We start from the raw sequence: 24722 nt of genomic DNA on the forward strand, positions 1-24722 counted from the left end.
TTGGTACAAATAGGCTACTGCGTGATAGTAGTATCGCCTAATACCCACCCAATACAATAAGGTTCTCTAGCGCCCGATGGGTCTCACCATATAACCCACGCCAGCACACCAATGATGCACCACAACGGGTAAGCTTTGATACGGACTATGAAACGGAGACATAAATACAGTGTCGCTCACGATGCTCAGCTTCAGGCTATAGTAGCCCAGCTCACACCGTTCACGGATAAACACCAAAGCCTCTGCATACACTTGGACCTCAACAAACACTCAAAACTTCGCCAGACATTCAGCTGGACGATGTTGGCAAGGGGCCTGTACAAACACACACAATCATCTGCTCTCCCACCTACAGCCTACCTAACAGGGCTATAACCAGGTGCACTGCAATCAATGAGATTCCCTCACGCCACTACAAGCTTACACCTCCCCGACGTCATTCCCCGGGATACCCCCTTGACACCACACTATGTTTTGTGCACACAATTGAATTTCGAGCCCACGCGTTTTAATTATTCGTGGGTGCGCTTTTAGTAGATCGAGATCTCGAATATACTATAACGTGCTCATGTTTACATGTGTCAAGACAATATTGAGTGCACGCTTTACAAATTGTACACGCTTAAGTAGATCGTGCTCACAATGTTCTATAACCATGTTCACAAATTGTGCTCGCTTTAATAAATCGTTGCCCTCGTTTTTAGTAAATGCGGCGCTCGTTACCCAAATAGTGCACTTTCGTTTGATAAATTGTGCCCCTCGTTTTACTATGCTTAAAATGAGAGCTCAATTTAGTAAAATGAGCTCACACTATAGTAAAAGCGAGGAACAGAGCTAAACTGATTTTTTTATGTCAAACATTTTCTTTGGAACTAATTAAACGAACAACACCCCTACATCCATCCATATAAGCTAAACTACCTGAAATAAATGCATTGTGTGATTCAAGAAATCTGTTGAATTGTGCACGCAAGCTCTTTCAGAACAGATATAAAAAGGGCCTTGGATATTTAATTTGGCCAAAGTTTGAGCATTTTCTGATACAATAGTGTTATTTTTTTATTATTCTGATGAACAATAAAAAAAAATAACCTTTAATTTTAGTTTGTTCATAGAAGTATGATGATTGATGCAGTGCTAGGTGGGGTACTAACAGAGCAGATTCTATGACCCCTGAGAGGGAGGCCAACAATCTTCAGGCACACCTTGGCAAAGCCATATCTCGCACTGATGCAGTCTACACAGTAATACCAATGTACATCAACATAACACAACCAGTCAGTGTTGTATTCTGAACATTTGGGTGAAGACATGGCCATTTTATAGTTGTCATAATCAATGGGACATTTATTTTTGCATGTGCACTTTTGTTTGTTTATTATTTGTTTCTCAGTCATTCCGCACTTCACTTTTTTCACTTTGTACTTTACTTTTGACTTGCTTTGTTTGAAGTGTGTGGAACGTCAAAGGCCTATTGAGAGCTGAAATTCTTAAGAGGACGTAATGTCCTGGGTAAATGGGTCAGGTTTCTTCGAAGGCATCAGGGGATGGAGATGGGGTAAGGTGGAGGGGGCCGGGGTAGCAGAGGGTCACACAGGGCACCTGTTCCAAACATGCTCCCCAGAGTAACTCTATCAGATGCCAGGCCAGAAAACAAAAACCATTTGAATACTCCAACTGTGTGTGGATCATAGACTGTATAATTAAGGTGTGAATAAGCAATTAACACATGAAATATCAAGAAACTCTTTTAATTAATTGCCCTTTTGCAGATTGACACCTAACCAGCGCTTTTTATTTCTGCATTTGAATTCATGACTTTAATATCAAAGCAATGTATACAATGACAAAAAGTGCTACATTCTTAAAGAGGAACAGATGAATACCATATTATTTCAAAAGACATGTTGCCATGTTGAGTGTATGCTTCAGCTTCACTGAAAGTGATTATTAAGTCAAAGTCAAAGTCAAGTTTATTTGTATAGCACATTTTCATACAAAATGGAATGGAAATAGGAATATGAAAGAATTATGATAGAGACTATGAAGCTGGACTAGTTTTATATTATGCAATTACCGGGGTGCACCCACACGTCTGCTTGTGTACGTCATGCGGAGGAGAGCCTCGCACAGCCTCACCAAGCATACGCTGTCACGCTATACCCCCTGGCAACCCTCCAGCTCCATTCAGCGTGTGTGTGTGTGTGTATGTGTGTGTGTGTGTGCGCGCTCACAAACCGAGCTGCAGATTAACACACAGGCAAACAAATATACATGTGTGTGTGTAATGTGCACTCAAGCACACACTACTCAGTCAGGGAAATATATAATGCTGGATTTGTTTTTCCTTTCCTGCAATGTGTTTCACAACATTGCCATTTGTAAGTCTTGTTTACAGTATAGCATCAGTAATCTTATTGCTTAATTGGGTAGAACTGCAATTGAGAACACAAGACAATAGACAGCGTATGGAGGATATTGTATCATAGTACAGATTTCTGTATCATTTGATTTAGCTCAGGCAGACAGTCATCTATATTGAAGCGCCATTGTTTCTGTTCTGTGAGATTTCTTTGCAGAGTGTTTATTCCGTGGGGGGAATAAAACAATCTCGAGACGTTGCTGCAAGTACGTTCAATTCCTTGTGAAAGTTCTGCAGACATAGGAAGCATCACCATTCCAGCCATCTATCTCAACACAGGACTGATAACTCGCAAGCCTGGCGTCAGTCTAATAACTGCTAAGGCTCCCATTTAAAACCAACAGATAGTCTATCAGCCGAAGTTGTGCTTAGGAGACAGGGTGGCCGGCACCAAACCACCCCCCAAAATAGCTCCAGCCCAGGCCCTGGGCCCCTGTGGTCCTGCTCTGAGGGGCCTGGCAATGTCCACCACAGGAATAGCCTGTCATCAGGTCCATTTCAGCTAATGGCTTTATGGGAAAGATTGCAGACATCTTAGTGCAGAAGTGATAGAGTGCTCTCAGGTCTTTCCCCGCACCCCCATTGCTTCGGCCCAGCCAGTTAAGGAGCCTCTTCTAAAAAACAGCTGTGCAGGGTGTTGGTAAGCATGTATTCTCTGAGTGTCCTAGGGAGAGGTCATCTGTGCAGTCTTGGACCAGAGGAGTCCCAGCACAATCAGACCGATAGACGTGTTTGTTTAACGATTTCACTCATACATAGTTCTGCCACACCATCTCTCTCTGTCTCAATCCATCTATCTGTTTTCTTCACATTTTACCACTGACTTTCCTGTGGTAACTTCATCCTTCTCCCTCCAGCAGTTCAGTCTGCTTTCAAATCCTTTGCATCTGTAACTGGGAGCAGAGTCAGTTTCCAGTCTCTCTTTCTAAAAAAAAAAAAAAAATCAACATATATTTCCCCTCATGCTTTTCAGACACAATTCACTTTTGGGGCGAGTAATCCATCATCGTTCCCTCAATTCTGGAAAAAAAGAAAAAAGCAGTGTAATGGAAGGCTCCCCAAAACATGAGGCGAGTTCTCGGAAGTAAACAATTAATCTCCATTTCCAGGCTTTGTCTAATGGACAGCGCACATTCGATTATGGGATGGCTGCATGGTGTGGTGGCTTAGGTTAACTATTATACAGGTAATCAGGTCTTTTGTTTATTCTAGTCTTGTCCAAGATTCAAATGCCATCAGTTGACTATGTAATATATGCACATATTGCATTGATCTACAACGATCCTCTAAAATAAAAAACATCATACATCAATTTGAAAGGATAAAAAATAATGAAAAGATGGTTGCATTTTGTTGGACTTTATTCTGAGCCATATATGAATGGATTAAGCAAATCACCACCAGAGCTTTTTTAAAATGCAGTATTAATTTAGAAATTGGAGTTGGAAGTATGGAAATGGCATAGTCCATGCACAGTCCAGGATGATATCTACCCCCTATAGCTTTAAATCCATGACAGTATTTAACTCTACATTTATTTTAGTCCATGACAGTATCTACCCCCTATATCTTTAAGTCCATGACAGTATTTACCTTGTATTTATTTAAGTCCATGACGGTATTCACCCCTACATATCTTTTGAGGAGTAATTTTGTGGGAAAGGTATATGTTTATCATGGAGGTTGTGCTATGTTGTAATGATGAGGATATAGAGAAACAAGCAGGCTGTGTCAGTCTGCTTTGCATATTTAACAAAAAAAATGAGCATGTTGCCCTTCCTTGTGTTTCACCTCTCTGTGTTTCTCCTTCATCTTAGCAAAGAATGAAAATAATGAATCCAGACAGGAGAGCGACCATATGAGACCATTATGCCCATAATGCATTCAAATTCAAAGTGTTTGTTTGTTTTTTTTCCAAAAGGAAAGCACAGCTGAACAGCAAAAGATGCTTTCATGCCTTCTCTCTCATTACACCGAGCAACATGTTTGTTTATAGGAAAATAAAGCCAGAGAGTTGGTGCGATCCAGAGAGATCCAGAGATGGCTCGGAGGCCCTGGCGGATGCAATCAATGGAATGCACTTTCTAAGGGAGACGTCTCTGGCTGTCGAGACGGAGACTAAGCAAAGATGACCGCACTAATGGTGGAGTAGGCAGCATAATCATGGCTCTCCATAAAATCATTGAGCAAGTTTATATTCACAGTAGGAAACAGCATCGGCTGTACAGGGATAACACTGAAGTGATGAGTCATTTTTAAATTGAGATGAGATGGCCTAGAGATGATTCATTGTGGAAGATGATTTGCCATAAAACTGCACAGTACACTATGTTAGTACTGCAGAGAAAACATTGCTTTACACATTATAAATGTTAACGCTTTATTTTCTGTTGCATTTGTAGCTTATGAAATTGTGCCAATTAGGCAGACTGGGAAGGACAAAAGCTGTTTTATATATGAGGATTTCCCTTGAGGCACTGAAGTGCCTGGGACCTTCTCCACTTTATTTGTTTATTCATAAATAATCCTTTGTTTACACGCACAACAGAAAGAGAGAGAGAAAATTCAAGAAAATGAGGAAGGAAATTTGTCCAAAAGAAAGGAAAAGGAAAAGGACCCTCTTTGACAGAGACCGTTCCTTGCTGTTCCTGATTACTGCCATGTCACAGAGCTTTTGGCGCCACAAGAGTTGCCCACAGACTGCCGGTCAAGGCAGACATGGAAGAGACAATGACTTTTCTGAGAAAAGTTGGAATAATATCTTTAGTCTGGCAAGTTGCTTCATTTTTTAAATGTGCCATTTGTGGAGGACAAATGGTTTCCAAATGGGCTAAGACTAACTAATGAATCCGAATGTACAATTCCTCTCAAATGACATTCAGTTGCATCATACCATAATGGTAACCGCCATTTCCTAGGAATTGACCAAGATGCTTCTCCTTATTTCAGATTTTATTTACAAACTGTGAAAGGCAGTCTATTAAAAGACCTACAAATGAGTTCTAAAATGACTCAAGACTAGTTTGTCCTTTCAACAATTCCCCTCGCGTGCGTCCAGACAGCCATTGTGAGAGACATTTACGTCAGCACGCACAGCGCCTACATCTAATCTGCCCTGCTCTGCTCTGGACGCTGGGGAGGGGTGGCGGAGTTGGGGGGGGGCAGGGGTTAGTCAAAATGAGAAGTTGGGAGTGGAGGAGCCGTGCGGGCTGGCTGCAGGGGAGACTGTGCACTGAGCAAAATCAGCAGAGGAGATTTCAGACAGGAAGAGCATGGCGTCAGTACGGCCTAGAGATAAGAGCTTCCACTCCGAACACAAACAGAGCTCTCCCCGGCCTGCGGCCCAGCAGGCATCACACAACACAGTAGCCCCCCCTTCACTCTCTCTCTTTCTCTCTCTCTCTCACTCACTCACTCTCTCTCTCTCTCACTCACTCACTCACTACTTCACAGCTCTCCCTAGCCCAGCAGGCATAAACAACACCCCCCCTCTTTGACTACCTCACAGCTCTCCCGGCCCGTGGCCCAAAAGACATCACACAACACAGTACCCCCCCCCCACCCCCCCCACCCCATCCCCCCACCCCATCCCACTGCATCAGGCCCAGCAACACAACACAAAACACAGTTTTTCCAGTTATATTTCAGGACATGCTTGGCAAGTCTGCAAAGTACAAATTTCATCAATTATAAAACATGTTAACGCGATTCTAACAAAGTTTCACTTTCAGAAAGTGAAAATTGCATTATACACATTTTGTAACTGATGAAAAACCCTCACACACAAAAATCATGTTATGAAAGTCATGAGGTATGAGATGCTGTACCCAATCGTGCCAGTTTCGCCAAACATGCCAAATGTTGGCCAGCGTTCTCAGAAGTAAGTCGACGAGCTCAACAGAGGCGCTTATCATGAAGCATTCGTCGGCATGGATCAGCGGCTTCTGACATCCCACATTCTACTGTTGGCTGGAATGAGAGTCACTATCATCAGTCAGAGCAACTGGGCACAGTGTTCCAGGAGAAGAAAGGCGAATGTTGTTCTCTATATCCAACTGTACATGCAGACCCAACCCCAGCACCAGCAGTGCTCTCAATTTACTAGAACGTTCCTGCATCTTCTTACCACATACACCTTCCTGCTCATTCTGCTGTTAAACCGACAGCTAACTGGGAGAAGTGTTATGATTTAAAAGGTATTCGCACATTTCTCTGAGGGGGGAAGATTTAATGACCAGATGGCCAGAGTTGGTGCTGGCAGTGTGGCATTTGCTATTTGTGACTCATTAAATATAATTTGGCGATTGAATAACTAGTGTTTTCTTTTTGCTGGTGTTCTTGTGTTGAGCTGAGCGTTAATGAGTCATGACGCAAGCACTCGAGAAATGAGTGAAAAAGCAGAGAGAGAGAGAGAGAGGCTTGTGTTTGTCTCGGCAGGAGCCAGGGTGACTTTCCTTTAGAGATAAGAGAGCGGGAGGAAGGAAGGAATGAAGGAGCTTGGCAAAAACCTTTAGGAAGGGCTTCGTTCGGCCTCAGGAAGGGCTGGCTGGGGTTGGCAGGAGCGCCTGCAGCCTCATGCAGAACCAGGCTGTTTTCATAGCGTCGGGCGCCATGTGGAGCACCGAGAGAGTGGGCTTTGGAGGGTGAAGTCAGGCACAGGAGGGTGGCACAACGCCGCACCGTGGATGGCCAGAGCTGGTGCTGGCAGTGTGGCATTTGCTTTACTCTCTCCACAGCCTGACCATCGCTCGATTCATTTCCGTCTTAATCACATGAAGAGTTACAAAGCTTCATGTAACATCTAGATGGTATGGTGGTAGCGTAGTGGTTAAGGAGCTGGGCTAGCATGCAGTAACCAGAAAATTTGAGGGTTCAATTCCCGGCTTCCACCGCTGTGCCCTTGAGCAGGGCATTTGAGCATTTTGGGGGCGGTGGTAGTGTAGTGGTTAAGAAGCTGGGCTAGCGTGCAGTAGCCTGAAAGTTGTCGGTTCAATTCCCTGCTTCCACCGTTGTGCCCTTGAGCAAGGCACTATACCCCAAGTTGCTCCGGGGACAATGTAATCCCTTGTAATATAACATATGTAAGTCACTTTGGTCAAGAAGTGAAGGAAAACAACCTCCTCCTGAATGTTACAAAGACCAAGGAGATGTTTATAGATTTCAGGCGTGATCAGCATAAGATGTATCAACTACTTATGATCAATGACTCTCAAGTGGAAAGGGTAGAGAGTTTTAAATATCTTGGAGTCCATATTACTGAAGACCTGACTTGGACCAAGCACATTAATTCACTGGTGAAAAAGGGTCATCAGCGTCTTTTCCACCTCAGACGCCTCAAGTACTTCAAGCTACCTCAACAACTACTGAAGAACTTTTACAGAACCACCATTGAAAGTGTTATCACTGGCAGTATAACAGCTTGGTATGGAGCTAGACCGTAAAGCTCTGAAGAGAGTAGTAAGATCAGCTGAACGTACCACCAGAAGTGCCCTACCCAACCTACAGGAAATTTACCTAAGGAGATGTCAGTCGAGAACAAGGAAAATTATCAGGGATCCCAGTCACCCCAACAACTGCCTCTTCTCTATCCTACGGTCTGGGAAACGTTACCGCTGCCTGAAGTCCAACACGGAGAGAATGCAGAAAAGTTTTTACCCCCAGGCCATCAGGATTTTAAATGAGGATTGTAGCAGGAGCACCAGCATACAGTACAGGAGCCTAAACACTTTGCACTTTGGACTTTCTCTCTTTGTTCTTCTTCCTTTTCTATAGACCCTTTCAAAAGAGTTCCATTATCAGCATCATAGTTGGCCCCACAAGACTTCCTTTTTAACATTCCATATGTTATCTTAATGCAGAGGAAGTAGATTGGGGCCCAAATAGAACGTTCAAGCATTGTTTTTGTTTTTATTGTTGAAAGGGTCTATACATATATCCTTTGCACAGTCTTGGAGTCAGTGGAACAAGCATTTCACTGCATTTATAGGCTACCTGTATAATGTATGTGACAAATAAACATTTTTGATTTGATTTGATTTGATTTGATTTAAGTCACTTTGGTCAAGAAGTGTCTGCTAAATGTAATGTAATGTAATTTAACCCTGAGTTGCTCAGGGGACAATGTAACAATGCCTAGATCTAGATAGCTGTACACTTACAGTGTAATCTTGACTGCATGGAGTTGAACGCACATTACAGCATTACACAGTCCTGAAATGAAAACGGGATGGTCAAATGGGTGTTTGCTCTCAGAGCAAGTTCAGGAAATGGCACCCTGTTTTGGTCCAGCAGTTAGTGTATTGCTGCAACTTACAGTCGAGGGGAATACACCGCAATCCATCATTCTGTCCCAAGGATCTCAATTCCTCCGACCACCTCTTCCTGGAGAGGTGGGGAAAAAAGCCGAGCTAAAGTTCAGCAACCAGGGTCTGCAGTCTGATAGAGCACCAACACAGAGGAGTGAATGGATCTGAAGTGTAGATCACTGTCTGTGGGCTCTGCTCAGCAGGGATACTGCCTCAGCAAGCAGGCGAGCGGGCCTCAGCCTGACCAGAGCTGCTCCGAACCCAGTTCCTGCTCCCCTTGGGTCGTGGGTCTTACACTATACCGACAAGTGTTTGGAGACTAATTTTGCAGCTCCCCTCTGAGTAACGTGGTTGAAAAAGTCATGTCGCACCATGCAAAAACACATAACAATGCATTTAAAAAAGAAAGCTCATTTTTCAAGGATGAATAAGAGTGGTTTTATCAGTGAAACCCATCATATCTTTGAAGACTATGTTACGCTACAAACACAGTCAGACCCACTCCTATAATGCCCGGTCAGGCTCCCTGCTGACCAAACAAAGCAGGGGATCAGCAATCGATAGTGTGTGTGTGTGTGTGTGTGTGTGTGTGTGTGTGTGTGTGTGTGTGAGGCTATTCTTCCTCGAAAGTGAAGCAGTCACATCTGCTCTTAATATCGCAGAGTCTGAGCAGTAACATAATCATAAACTCAGAGCCTTGAACCTCTACAGCCACAGAGTCAAAATCAAATTGATGCCGTCGACATGTTTTCTTTTTCCCCCCGTTACAAAAATCAAATGACGAATATGCTGCAATAATAGTGATGGAAGTCGGTAAGGAGACAGGGAAGTCAGGCATGTTACCCCTCTTTATTTAACCCAAACCCTGAGTTTAGATTGGACTTTCCTTCATCCAAATCACAGAGCTAATCTTTAGGTGAAGCATGTACACACTTTCCGAAGCTGAGCTCCCAAGGAAGTCACTTGCAACAAGTCCAAGCCTTAACCCTATATGTGCAGCATTAACCCCGTACGTCCACGTAAAGACCACGATGAGAGTCCTCTGAGGCAGCAAGTGATGCTGGAGATAAAAGCATCCATCGTCAGTGCGCAGTGATGATAGAGTGCCCAGCTTCACAGAGATAAAGCCAGACGTTCCCAAGCCCGCTAAAGTGCTCTTGCCCTTGGAGTGCGCTTCACAGCGTGGGCCGAGCACCGTGGAGGACATGCTCTGTATCACAAGTAATTGCACGTGATTCTGCTCTCCACTTCAAAGGCGGGGGGGTGGGTGGGGGCATTGCAGCACAGAGGTCAGAGGTCACGGCACTATACAAACGTCCCCTCACTTCCTGCCTGGAACAGAGTAAGAGCAAGACACCTAGGCAGAGCAGGATAGAGACTCTGGAGTGGACCTGATAGCTCACACACACACACACACACACACACACACACACACACACACACACGAGACATACAGTAGAGGGATAGAGGCTCTGGAGTGGACCTGATAGCTGATAGCTGTCCCCTGACCCAGAGTTGAGGACGGTGTTTATTATCATTACAGTCTGTGGTGTCAGAGTCGTGCATGTTGGCAGAAATTGGCAGAAACACATTACACATGTTTTTACGTTACACTTGAACAAACCTCCGCCCTGAAAAGATATTGACAGCATCATGTATTCAATATGCTTTCATGTAAGTTTTGCATTGATGAATATTGACATTGGCTTTGTGTATTAAAATTTGGCTGGGTTACATGAGAAATTTCCTAAAATGGTAAGGCAGAAAAAATGCTCACTTTGTGTAGTTTCAATGAAACAATTCAGAAAATTTTAGTGCCACCACAATAAATGATTTTCAGACCTGCATATCAAGAACTATGTTCAAAGAACTAAGACTTTTTATTCTTCAGATATAGATATATTTTTGGACAGATTAAACTTTCTTAGTCAGCACGTGTTTATCAGAAAAGTTTGAGTCTGTGAGGACTTCAATACATTCATTTGTAATGTTTGTGATGATACTGTTTTGGAGCATTCTTTATTATCTTCACAAAGTGGTATGATACATGCAAAAGCACCCGTGTTTATGGAAACCATAAGATCTGTCTAGTCGTCTAGCTGTACATTCCAATCCTATCTCAGCTGTAAACGAGATCTACCGTATCTCTTATCAGCTGTCAAGCCTTTTCCGTCTTTCTCTCTCATTTGACTTTTTTTATCGTGTCCTTTTCCCTGCTGCCTGCGTCACTGACACAGACCAGTAACAGTTAATTGCTATTAAGATAAGGAAATGCAGAGCCATCAGGTGCCCAAGGGAGGACCTGTAACCAAAACATCCAGGTCTCCGACTCCGGCCGACCACAGGGTCTCCACCAGTCAGCCTGTCTCACTCCTCTCCACTCCTCACTCCACACCAGGCTCTGAAGGGATGTCCGGCTTACTGTCACATTTAGACGCGCACGCACACACACACACACACACACACACACACACACACACACACACACACACACACACACTCACTCACAGACACATGCACACACACACACACACACACACACACACACACACACACACACACACACACACACACACACACACACACACACACACACACACACACACACACAGACATACAGTATGCACACACACACAAAAAAAAGGTCAGATAGGATGGCTCCAACTTTAAATTACGTACAATTTAAAAATAACTTTACGCTAGGTGTGCTAATGCCATTTGTTTGTATGTTTTTGCATTTCTAACTGCAATGTTACATGTAATGAGCAGAAACTCTCTCACAGAGAGAAGCCGTATGCTGGACTCAGCCGTGTGTGTAGAGCATAGGGAGGTTAGGACTGAGCTGCACTGCTGCTAAATTACTGCAGCATGGTACCTCTCAAAGCTCACATCTGGGATTGGCCATGACAAGGGAACGCTGAGGAACTCTAAATTAGGCAGTGCTGTTTATAACCCTATAATGGCTCCACTATATGAAATCTGGGGGTAAGGAAGAATGCAATTCCAAGTTACTCCCTCCAAGAAAAAAAAGGAACTTTCCAAGGTCACTGATTCTTTGTGACACACGCCATGTGTTTTTTCCACCCAGGAGATGGTATTCCTTGCGGTGTAAATGCAAATGGCCAGAAGTCGGGGCACACAGTGCCGTGCTCTGGCCTGCGTTTGTGGAGGAAAGGTGAGCATGCATCATGTGTACAGTGTCACGTCAGAGCCTCTGGCAGCCTGTAATTATGCTGGGATCCACTCTGGAGATGGGCCAGCCCACACTATGCTGTGCTCTTCCACCAAAACCCCACCTCGCTCAGTCACTCAGCCCTGCTCGGCCCCGCTCTACCACGCTCCCTCTGCGTGCAGCGTCCTTCCATTCCACTCACTGCCATGAACACACAGCTCTCACACACACCTGTACACCTTCACATACAGTGCCGCCGCTCCCACCACGCGCATCACACACTGTGCGTAGGGCACCAAAGGACAGAGGGGGTACCTAGATTTAGTCAATAAATAATAGCTTCACTGCAAACTGCGTTTCACTGTGTACAATGTCTAAATGCACCATTTTGCGCGGCAGCAGAGAGACAAAGAGAGTGGCAGATTCCAGCTGACAAGATGTTATTGTGTCTCTCCTTTTAATATAAGAACATTTTAAAAGGAAATCATGAAGACAACAAAGACGAGACTACAGGAGCTTGCGACTTGCAAGGTTATCTGATTCCCACTACTGACTAAACTCAGGTTGGTGAGAGAGCCCTTTAACATAGGCTGCACTCAATATGATTTGGAACATGGACAAGAATATAACAAATAGCCTACTTCTAACAGCACATTGACTCTCTGCGACCACGACCCAGCCAGAGATTGATGGACTGAACTGAATAATATTTCTCAGCTGGTTAGATGCAAATTGGATTAATTTACTGTAACATGGATTTTTTTCTTTTGTTTTCTTTTTTATGTTTTACTTTTTATTATTTGTTAATTTGTTTGTTGTCTGTCTTGTATGTGTTGGTGTCACGGGTACGCTGGCGATTACGCCGCTCCATCCGGCATCTTTTGTCTTGTGTGTCATTTATGTGGTTGCCAAGGCACCACAAATGGCTGCCTTGGTGTCTTTGTGGCTTTGTTTTGTTTTTGTTTGTTTGTAAACTCAGTGTTTTACTCAGTGTTTTACTTATGGTTGTCTGTCTCGTCCTAACATGTTGTCTATTTATTGTGTTATTGTATTTTATGTATTTTAATTACTGTATGTGATGCACATTGAGACCAAAGCAAATTCTTTGTATATGAAAACCTATGCTATAGTTATGGTTATTGTATTTATAGTCTAGGCAATCTGTGAGAAAAAATCACCCAACCCAAAACTAATTGCAACAGAAATGATTTTTGTTGTATTCAGTTCATGAAACCTTCCCATATCACATACCAAAAGTCCATGAAAATCCAAGTGATGGAACATTGTCAAAATTGGAATTATTTGTGCATACAGTAGATCAACGGCCAAAAACTGAACTTTCATAGTACAGGGGATGATAATTAGGCCAAATTCTTTCATAAAGGCATGAAACTTGGTGAACTTGTACAGTTTGGAGCCTTGGACATTTTCAGATATGGACCCTTTCAAGAGAGTTCCATTATCAGCATCATAGTTGGCCCCACAAGACTTCCTTTTTAATATTCCATATGTTATCTTAATGCAGAGGAAGTAGATTGGGGCCCAAATAAAACGTTCAAGAATTGTTTTTGTTTTTATTGATGAAAGGGTCTATACAACCATTATAAAAAACCCTAATGGTCACCGTGGCAACCATTAAATGTTCCACTATAACTGAATTAAGCATATTTTGCATCATATATCCTGAACCAAACATGGTATCTCAGAACAAGTGATGTCTACTCCCAGGGAGTGGCAGTATTTATGATACATGTATTACATAATTTCAAATACAAAATAGTATTTTGTCATTTGTATTTGATTGGGTTGAAACAAATGGCTTCGTATTTTGTATCGAAATACTTTATAGATGTGTATTTTTGTAGTTAATTGGCAAATATTTTTGGTAAAACCAATAATTTTGGTAATGTGATGACATAAAAAAAAACAATGAATGTAGCCTCTGACTGGCACTGACTCAGTAATTTGCCCAGAATATTGACAAAGGAAGATGATCCAGTGTAAGATGAGTAGCCACACACACAATACCCCACTAACCCCCACACACACACACACACACCCAACCTCAAATATCAGAGACTTAATTCTCTATATGTCAGGGTACCATGAGTTTGAAGCCGTTATTTTAAGGTAATAGAACTGCATTGGGTTGCTTTGGGCCCACATTCTGTGCCTCTCAGTAGGTTTGGTGATTAGTTTGTACCACTTGACAAGTTCAATTGTGATTTCTTGAGGTTTCTTTACTTTGAGCCAGCGAGCTACCACTGTTCATTGACCCTCAGTCCTGAATGTGCGTGTCTTGCTTGTGCAACTGTCAGACATGTAGCAAACCAACAGTACCTATGTTTTACCGGGTGATGATCTCTCTTCTTGTCATTGCGCACTTGCCAATGTTGTACCAATGCTGTTACCTCTATTGCCATGATATTCCTACATCACTGCAGACTCACCAAACTCTGCTTGTGCTGTACTTTTGACTTACTACCTGCAGTAAGTGGGTGTGAATGACAACCTACCATTTGCTTCATTAGAATATGCGGATGTTACAGGCTCAACCTGCTAAGAATTCTCTCTGTCACTTCACACTAATTTACTGTAGGGGACCACTCTGCTATAGGTCATAATGTCAGAATGCGTACAAGATAGACTCACTCCACTACTGTACTAGAGGCGAATGCGTTTTGCTAAAGGTTCTCGGTGAACTATGTGGCCAGTGAACTCGGCTGAAAGAGAATGTGTGGTCATGTATATAACCTAGTTTCTCTGAAGGAGAACATGAGTAATTAACCCTTTCTGCCTCATTGACTCCTGAATCTGGTCAGCCAGTCACTTCAGAATGCTGATAGAGGAACAATATTTCACAGACACTGCCTTATATTGTGCAAAAAAATAGGCCTTTTATTTTATTTTAGGTGTTTTAGTTATTATTTAAATGTGTTAATTTAAGATAATCACAATCAACTAAAAAAACTTTTTTTTTGACAAAGCAACTCACTTAGGGCACCAAAATGGCCAGCAGCACTATTCACATACACATACTCATGAATGAACAAACAAATACACACACACACACACACACACACACACACCTGCACCTGCACACACACACACACACACACACACACACACACACACACACACACACACACACACACACACACACACACATACACCTGCACGCACACACACACACACACACACACGCGTGCACCGTCCTCTTTGGTTAGTTTAGCTTCTCCTCCAGGCCACTAGGGGGTGCTGCTTGGCTGCTTGGGAGGCTGTCGTAGGTCCCTCTATTCAAGAACTGTGTATTGCAGTGTCACCTGGTGACCCAGTAATATGGAGTGGATGTGAAAACACACCTTAATCTTCTTGGGTTGAGAACGTAACCATGTCAGAAGCAGAGATTAGCCAGTTGCCAGTCTTTCATGTCTCTTGCTGCCTTGTGCTCTTTTTGCCCAGATGGATAGACCGTGTGGTCCTCAGGTCACTCCTCAGACTAGGCTACTCAGACGTAGAGTTGGATTGTTCCCAAGCTGAATAGCACTGTCTGTTCATGTGTTTCCAAGTAAGTCTGTAAGTATTGTAAGTCTTCTGCACTCAAGACTTGATGTGTTCAGCCTCTTCACTGGATTTTGATGGTAATAATTAGGACTGCTTGATGATGGCTTCAGTTACTTTAACTCCAATACCTCCAGAAAGCACCTCTACAACTGCTATTCATGTTTCCTCAAATTTCTTGGGAGGATTGCCAGCATACATAACATATTATCCATATTACAAATAAGGTAGATGGACACAGATAGAGACTAATTCGCTAACACTAATTGTAATAGCTGGTCTGGTTTAAGAACCATACAAATGATGGGGGGAGGGTGCCTGCATGCAATAATCTGAATTAAGAGATTAAATGCAAATTGGCCTACTGAAAACATACTTTTGTTTATCTGATCTTATGAATGCTGATTCAACCAAAAGCAGTTTACAGTAAAGCTGTGGTTACATGCATAATCATTATTTACAAACACATATGGTACTCGATATGACAAACAAGGCAAGCAACAGGCCATGGCTTTATCATAATGACCATTAACTGCATTCAGCTGGCTAAACATTCTTTGCATTATTTCAGCCTTGACCTACACATGATGTCTGGTGCAGCTCAAAAGCTTCTTTGATTTACTGTAACTTTATCAGGTTTAGCCCTAATTCCCTCACTATATTCGTTGTCTACAGGAAACAAATGGCACTCAGATGCATGACAAGAAGAAAGGGTGCAATTATGCCCTTATAATTCATTGGAAAGTGGCTGCGTGGTATTGCTGCAGCAAGTGTGAGAACTGCCTTGGCCTGTGTTTGTCTGAGATAACATCAGGGGCTTTTGTGGCTGTTGTGGGGTCCACTCAGGGAGTGCTGGGGCCCACCAAAAGGGCTGATGTTCAAGGCCTCAGCTTTCTGGAGCTCTACCTCTCTCTCCCTCTGCTATAGCTCTGCTTCAGCACAGCTACTCTGGAGACAGCAAAGGAAACTTGATTAAATGCAGTTTTCAATGGAAAGGACATATAGTCAAGATGTTTATAATCCCATCTTATCAGTGGTGTAGTCTAGTTAGCTGGAGTGGATATACTGTGATGTAGTAGTTAGCTGTAGTGGGTATATTGTGATCAATGTTAATACATATCCTTGCCTATCCTATTTTAAGTGGGTATACTGAGATGGTGATGCTTTTTAAGTGGGTATACTGCATAGTCCTGCGTATCACGTAGACTACACCACTGCATCTTATATAAAATTAAAAACTAAATTTTAAAAATTAAATTTGAAAAACAATTGATCTATGAAGTGATTATGCCTTTCGTAGTTGATGTATGTTATACGTGTTAACGTTTTCACCAGCGAGCCTGCTTCCTCTGCTACATTGCTGTGTGATATGAGATCATATCATCAAGTTAAGTGTTCCATAATGTGAGCAATTATTTGTCCGGGGCAGTCATTTTTCGGACGAGGTAGCCATTGAGAAGGTGATGTGGATGCAATGAGCCAGACAAGGATATTGTTTGGAGCACCGCCCTGCCAAAATCAACTCTAATCATTTATTAAGGGCCCCAAAGGAGCAGGGCAGCGGCTCCGGCCTGTAAGTGAAGGTGACAACGTGTGGATGAGACCCCATTACAAGTCAGAGGAAATTGGAGATAAACAGATTTAACGCACCAAAGAAAGAGGAGAAGAAACAAAAACGCGATCCCAGTTGGAGGCTGGCGGGGGAGGTGGAGAGGGGCAGGAAATAAACTTGTGCTTAAGCTGATTACCCGAGCCCAGACCCCGGCCCTTTCAGCAGCCCGGCGCGGCCCAGGCGCTCCCAAGCCTCCGTGTTAATTAGACATTTGCGCAGGGGGTGGAAGAGGGAGCCTTGTCAGACGTGCGGGAGTGTTAGTGATGGCTCGCTGGAATGGGGAAACGTGCACGCTTTTTAATTGGTCCCCGCGCTGTGTGTTTTGCTGGTCGTTTAGAGCACTGTTGATAATTGTGGGACGCAGGTGGCCGCAGTGGCAGCTCCGCGAGGGCCCAGCGCGGACTGCCTGTCCGTTCGTGTCAGGACCCGGAACACTGAGCAGACAGCTTCCAGGCCCCTCGGTCAGGCCTGACAAACCCGCTGGATTCCCATGGTGTCACCCAGCAATCCGCCATGTCCACACACTCCTCCAGTTTAACACACTCACAGCAACACACTCCTCACTTCTCCAGTTTAACACACGTACAGCCACACACTCCTCCAGTTTAACACACGTACAGCCACACATTTTAACACAATCACATCCAGCGATCTGCCACATCCATACACTTCTCCAGTGTAAACCAGTTTAACACTCACATCCATACACTCCACCAGTTTAACACTCACATCCATACACTCCACCAGTTTAACACACTCATCCATACTCCTCCAGTTTAACATACTCATCCACAGTCTCCTCCATTTAAAACACATTTTAACACAATCACATCCACAATCACTGCCACATCCACACACTCCTCCAGTGTAAACCAGTTTAACACTCACATCCACACACACTCACCCATACACTCCTCCAGTTTAACACACTCACATCCACACACTCTTCCAGTTCAACACACTCACATCCAGCGATCTGCCACATCCACACACTCCTCTAGTTTAACACACTCACATCCACACACTCCTCCAGTTTGAACTCATTTTAACACACTCACATCCAGTGATTGGCGTAGTTTAGGGTAGTACCCCTCGGCACTGTTAAAAATATATGTATATGTATGTGTCACACATGTCTTAAGTATTGCGTATTTGTATATTCACTTAAAACATTGTTTCTGCTGCTCTGTGGCAGGTAGAAAAACAAGAGACTGAGATTAGTACTCTGTTTGTGTGTGTGTGTCATTTTTGATTGCTTGTTGATAGCCTCTGAAAATGTCTAATGGCTGTGTTAAGAGACCTCTAGAGCACCAGTGAGATATTCTGGATACTCTCAGCAGTGTGTGTGTGTGTAAACCATAGACAGCTTTTTTATAGACTACAATGTCTAGAAGCACTCGAGGAACAGCACTATGTAATTTCAGCTGCTCCTCTTGGGTGTCCGAGGCAAAACGTGAGCGTTGGCATACTGTGGCACTCCTCACCAACATGACACCCACGTCTGAGTGCTTACCTTCATCACGCCAAAAGTATTTCTCAGTTTGCATTGAACAAGATATCAAACATGATATCTGTGCCATCTGTTAGCTGATGACTGTGTGTGTGTGTGTGTGTGTGTGTGTGTGTGTGTGTGTGTGTGTGTGTGCATAGGCTGATCAAAGGTGAAGGGAGCAATTTAACACTCCTCACACACAGCTGTCTTACCCGCAGAGTAGCAATCGAGGAGCCCAGAGAGTGAGAGCAGACAGACTGATGGACAGGAAATAAATGTCCCAGTCGCCATGTTCAAACTTTCTCTTGTCCGGTGAGACCAACTTAGCCACACAATGCTAGAGCCCCCTGGCCCAAAATATCACCAGAGGAGAGCAGTGGAGGATGGCTGTTTGCAAACACACTTGTCCAAAGATGGAGGAGAAGAAGTACAGTAGTTAGTACTCAGGAAGTTCGTTCTCGCATGCTCTTGCAACTTCAGTGTTCAGTGGCTACATATCAGGCACCACATCAATAAATACTGTGCATTCCTGCCAGTGATGATAGTTGACTGAAATTTAGCAGATAGTAATGATAAGTTCACTGAATATTTGTAATTATTTATTTTTTACATAGCAGCAGGTAGCAGGTTATGAACAATTTCTATAAAACATCTACATCAGTCTGTTGGACTCAGAAGTAGCCTGCCAACAGATCTTATCTGTCTCGCCAATTATATGACAGGCACTCAAAGGCACACCAGTTTCACAACATTCCCTTGTTAATCCTAAGCACCAAGACAACCTCAGCACGGCCGTTCCATATCAGCTGGCAGCACAGAGAGGATGTCGGCCTGGTCCAGTCTCTGTATCGTCCACTCCAGACGAGATAAAATGACTGTGGAGGAAGAGTTGGAGGAGGAGGAAGAGGAGGAGGACATGTAGCTGCCACTGTCTGATATTAGCTGACTGCTTGACAGGAGCTGCGGTGTGATGGGGAGAGCTGCCAGTGTGTGTGGAGCCGGTGTGAGTGCTGTAAACAGTCTGAAGCTGAGGAGCCATCTGGATGGGCCGAAGATGATTAATCACATAGACTGAAAAAGCACCCGAGTAGAGAGAGAGAGAGAGAGAGAGGTAGGGAAAGAGGAAGAGAAAAAGAGAGGGGGAGGGAGAGAGGAAAAGAGAGAGAGAGAGAGCCTGGGAGAGACTCTGAAGCTCATTCATTACCCTGCAGGGGAGCAGGAATGCAGTGTATGGGTGGTCAATTAGTTTACCAGTTCGACTGCAACCAACTGGCTCTCCGGGGCAAAGACATGGGATCCTCTCCACAGCCACTGTGACCACATCATGCCAACAGTGGGACCAGCGCTGGCATGTGGGCGCCTACTTCAAGACCTTCAAGTCTTCTCTCCGTACTCGTTACAGAACTGGGCAGATGAAGTGGGGGTTTAAATGTCTATTAGAACTGGTTAAATAATACATTTCTGAGGGAATGTAATGTAATTGCTCAACATTATCTGAATTTGTCATGGTGATAGTTGTCACACATCTCGTGTTCTTTTCAAATTTGATTAATGATGTTGGCCACTAGGTGGCACTATTGCCCACAAATACCTGAGTGTCAAGCTTGTGAGTGGCTGTGGCAGAGTTGACATGAACATTCATTCTGATGGGCCTCTCCAAACACTCTGGTCAGTGCAATGCTCTGCTAAATAGTGTGATGTGTTTGCAGTAGTACAGTGTATACTCTGCTTTATTCCCAACCTTTAATTGAGTTACAACTTCCTGACATCACATCTCCAAAGGTCAGGCCCTCACATTCCCTCACCCCACTTCTGCACACTCCCCTGCTCCCAGGGCCTCCCATACATACTTCAAACCCCACATTCCACCAGCCGCACACCATCAACCCCCCACACACACACACACACACACCACCACCACCACACCTTCCTCACCCCCATGGCACAGCAGACAGGAACAGAGATATCAGCTGCCAGGCCAGCGCCCCAGCGCTTAGCACCATCCCGCCACCCGGCCCTGCCTGACAGCCCCTAATGCGGGGGAGCCATCATCACGCCGACAGGGGGGCAGCAACTGCTGTTCTCACAGGGGGCAGAAATACGCAGGGCGTGGAGGAGCGTACATGTGTCTGTGGGGAGGTCCCCGCACTAAGACCCCTGAGAAGCCAACACATCAGGCCCTCTCATGTGGGCGAGAGGAGCGCCACAGCTGTGCCGAGGGGGGGATTAAGATCATAGGTAGCCTCCAGTCCAGCTCTCGCCCTCGCTCCCTCTCTCTCGCTCTGTCTGAACGCAGAGGCCAAACCTGCTAAGCCTCACGCCATGTCTCTCAACCCCCGGGGCTCCACGGAGCTCCCATGTTCAAAAGAGCTGCATTCTCAGAGCTAGGAACACTTAGGATCTGCTGTTATACTGCCAAAGACAACGGCCTGATGATTAATGAACTTATTACTGTAACACCCACTTTAACTTACAGAAGAACAGAGTACATTTATGGAAAAACATTCAGGAAACTTATTTTTTTTTCACTCAGTTCTTGCAAGTTCTCCAAAGAGCTAAAAAGAAAAGTGTATCTCAAGAAGAGAGGAGAACATTGAAACTATTTTCTCATAAAATTGTTTTTTTTTTCCTTCTGCATTCCTGCTTTTAGTTCTTTCCTTTCAGCCACTCCACTGTTCACAGAACTCTGCGATGTCTACGATGTTAGGACATCTGTATGTTATAAAACCTTATACCCTTGAACGTTTAGTTAATTTAATGCCTTCTGAACTGAATGAAATACTGTGAACTCTTTCATTAAGGTTAGTGTGTTGGAAAACGCAGACACAACACAACTGGGTGGGTCAAAGGAAGTTTACCAATGACGCCATCCAAAGCCACAATAAACCAAATCACACGAACCGCCATTGTTTTTTTTTTTTCATTTGTTTATTATTAAAATAGCTTCTCTTGTGGGTCTGTGATTGTTGTGCTCGAGAATGTACTTGTCATTTATAAAAAGTATTTTGCATGGGGGAAGTTTGAGTTGGGGGAGGGGGAGTTGTTGGCTTGACAGGGGGCTCAGCTGAATCGAATACGACGCATGGAACCGACAGTGCTGTTCTGAGCCCCCCAGTCAGAGAAGTTATTGTAGTCTTTCTTCTCCAGGACGTAGTGGGGTCCTCTGAAGTTGGGTTCCTGGTACACCACCCAACTGCAGCCAGCGCCAGCCAAAGCACATGAAAGTGACCAAACAATAAACAGAAGAGGAAAAAACAATTATGAGAAAACAAGAGTCAGTGACACAACAGAGTAAATCAGGACTGAACTTATAATTTCCCCAAAGTCTGTACAATTTACACGGGAAGCTGGCCAGAATAAGCAGGCTAGCGTCAGACACGAGTGAGTGTTCTGAAGTGAATATATGAGTGAGTGTTCTGAAGTGAATAAACGGGTAAAATGTTCTGATATACGAGTGGAGGGTTCTGAAGTGAATATACGAGTAAAATGTTCTGAAGTGAATATTTAAGTAAAATGTTTTGAAGTGAATATATGAATGAAAGGTTCTGAAGTGAATATATGAGTAAAATCTTCTGAAGTGAATATACGAGTGAAAGGTTCTGATATATACGAGTGGAGGGTTCTGAAGTGAATATATGAGTGAAAGGTTCTGAAGTGAATATATGAGTGGAAGGTTCTGAAGTGAATATATGAGTGAAAGGTTCTGAAGTGAGGTGAATATCTAAGTGAGAGGAGGAGTGGACTTACGCGCCACCCAGCACGCGGATAGAGGCGGCCCTGTTGAGGCTGTGGCGGGTCATGAGGTTGGGGATGTCGTCCTGAAGCTCAGTCCTCTTGCCTGAGAAACCAGCCCTCTCGTACAGCTGGGCACGGGCCGGGGTAGAGTCCTGAGGGTCACACACACACACAGAGAAATACACACACACACACACACACACACACACACACACACAAGCACACACACACATACATGTACAGGCACACAGAGACAAACATAGGCACACACACACACATACACATACACAAACATACACATATACATATGCACACACACACAGACACACACACATACATGTACACGCACACAGAGACACACATAGGCACACACACACACACACACACACAAACATGCACACACACACACACACAAAAACACACAAACGTATGCACACACACACACACACACACACACACACACACACACACACACACACACACACACACACACACACACACACACACACACACACACACACACAAATACAGAGATTAGAGAAATTATACATTATGTGTTTGTCATTATCTAATGTCTTAATGTCTAGCTAATGTCTTATTTGCATATTTTAATTTTCAATCTAAAAAATATCTTCTTAATCCGAACAATTCTGTGTAGAATTACTAGTTACTACTTTACTACTATTACTCATTACTAGTGTGAAAATGCCGGTAATTCATTTTTGTCTGATTACATACTTTCAACATGACATAATGAGAATGATTTCTTTTTCGTTTTAACGCGAGTGTCATCTCCTGGTCGTGCAAAGCACCTGCCCGCTCACCTGTTTGACGGCGCGCACGGAGCCAACGCGGTCAGCCTGAGCGCACCACTTCTCAGTGCAGTTGTACTCGCCCCGCTCGGACATGTCCCACAGGTACTGGCGGCCACGGAAGTTCTCATGCTCGTAGCCAATCCAGCTACGCACAGCCAACATCAGCCAGAGACCACAGAGGAGAGAGCGGCAGAACAGTATTGAACTCAGGATTTGAATATGCGATTTTTACTGTCTTGCACTCAATACTTCCTGCACTGGATACCTTTCTTTTTTAAGTTTTAGGTTTTAATTGTTACTGTAGCCTTTATTAACATTAATGTTATTATTACCATTATTACCAACTCTATTTTCAGTGGAGTTGTACCCGTTTTACATTTCATTACAAATTGTCTACTGTTCATAACATATTGTGAATGTGGCAAATAAAAGCACTTTAACTTGGAATTGAAGGCAGAGGTTCACTTCTGGTTGGTCGCAGAGGTGTGTGTGCCTGTATGTATGTATGCATGTGTGTGTGTGTGTGTGTGTGTGTGTGTGTGTGTGTGTGTGGGGTGGGGGGCTGACTTACGCTCCACTCTCCACTTGCACGGAGTTGCATCTTTCTGGGAAGTTCTTCTCGCTCAGCCTCTGGCAGTCGGCACTCAGGTCCAGACGTCTGCCAGCGAAGTTACGCTGCTCGAAAAGGGTCACCTGCCACACGGAGAGAGAGAGGGGGGGGGTGGGGGCATACCTTAGCGAACCTTTAGGATACACTCCACATCTTCTGTTAACTTGCCATCATCAAACACAAGCCGTACAATAGGTCTCCAATATTATTACTGTACTATTGATACTCAATGGCCAGAATTGATGTCACTGAGGCAGAGAGCATGTGAGGATGACGATGACAATTATCCACTAAATGATGAAGATAAAGTGGAACTCACCCTCCCACTGGACCCGTAAAATGCACGTTGGAGCACAGACCCCAGCTTGCTGTGGACGGACACACACACACACACACACAATAACAATTTTAACTTAACCAAGGAAAGATTGAATGATAACAACACTGTTGACCATGAATACACATTTTGATCAAGGAAAACTCATGGATGTAGTTTTCACATGGGCTGATTTGTTTCTGAGTTTTTGAGTGGTGCTCACTGGTGAAGAGCTCAGCCAGACTGCACATATTTTATTGCTCTTAAGTGCAGACAGAGGGCAATGCTGTGTGGAGGTGAGATTGTTCATAGTATATACTCCATTTCCCCCCATCATCTCGACTCAGTCACAAATCATTCAGTAGGATTTGATTTTTGGAGACATTTGGGTTTTCTCAGCGAGAGAGACAAAGTGCACACCAGCACGAGGACCCAGTGCCGTTGACAGGGGTTAGAGGTCAGAGTGTTTTTTTTGACACACCGGCCGGCTCGTCCTCCGGACCCCCACACACAGTCAGCCGTGTCCTCGCAACACCACTCTGAACATACCTGGTTTGTTGGACTAGTCCTGGGACCTTAGTAAAGATGTTCATGTCAGCTCAGCGAGGCCTCTTTAATGCCCTTTAAATACAGCGGCCAGGTCACCCACAGGGGATACTAGAACTCTCAGGCCTTCTGCCCC

The 24722-nt window shown here is 44.1% G+C and overlaps 1 protein-coding gene across 1 annotated transcript; it reads right to left on the reverse strand.

Annotated features, from left to right (window-relative positions):
* Window positions 1–21476: 21476 nt before the first annotated feature.
* crybgx (crystallin beta gamma X) lies at window positions 21477–24653 on the reverse strand. The gene is made up of 6 exons (XM_048262868.1): window positions 24590–24653; window positions 24044–24092; window positions 23686–23807; window positions 23124–23259; window positions 22312–22451; window positions 21477–21757 (listed from the first exon to the last, which is right to left on the reverse strand). Exons 1-6 carry the CDS (start codon window positions 24631–24633, stop codon window positions 21625–21627), a joined length of 624 nt encoding a protein of 207 aa, XP_048118825.1. The 5' UTR covers window positions 24634–24653; the 3' UTR covers window positions 21477–21624.
* Between the last annotated feature and the right edge of the window lie 69 nt (window positions 24654–24722).

The sequence above is a fragment of the Alosa alosa genome, chromosome 14 (genome assembly GCF_017589495.1).
Source record: "Alosa alosa isolate M-15738 ecotype Scorff River chromosome 14, AALO_Geno_1.1, whole genome shotgun sequence".
In the NCBI taxonomy this organism is placed as follows: Eukaryota; Metazoa; Chordata; class Actinopteri; order Clupeiformes; family Clupeidae; genus Alosa; species Alosa alosa.

Bases quoted from the DNA above. Each gene is read 5' to 3' on its own strand.
- crybgx (XM_048262868.1), bottom strand. From the start codon at position 24,633: ATGAACATCTTTACTAAGGTCCCAGGACTAGTCCAACAAACCAG. The intron at 24,093-24,589 runs GTATGTTCAGAG...GTCCGTCCACAG, and splicing joins GGACTAGTCCAACAAACCAG to CAAGCTGGGGTCTGTGCTCC. The intron at 23,808-24,043 runs GTGAGTTCCACT...TCCGTGTGGCAG, and splicing joins TTTACGGGTCCAGTGGGAGG to GTGACCCTTTTCGAGCAGCG.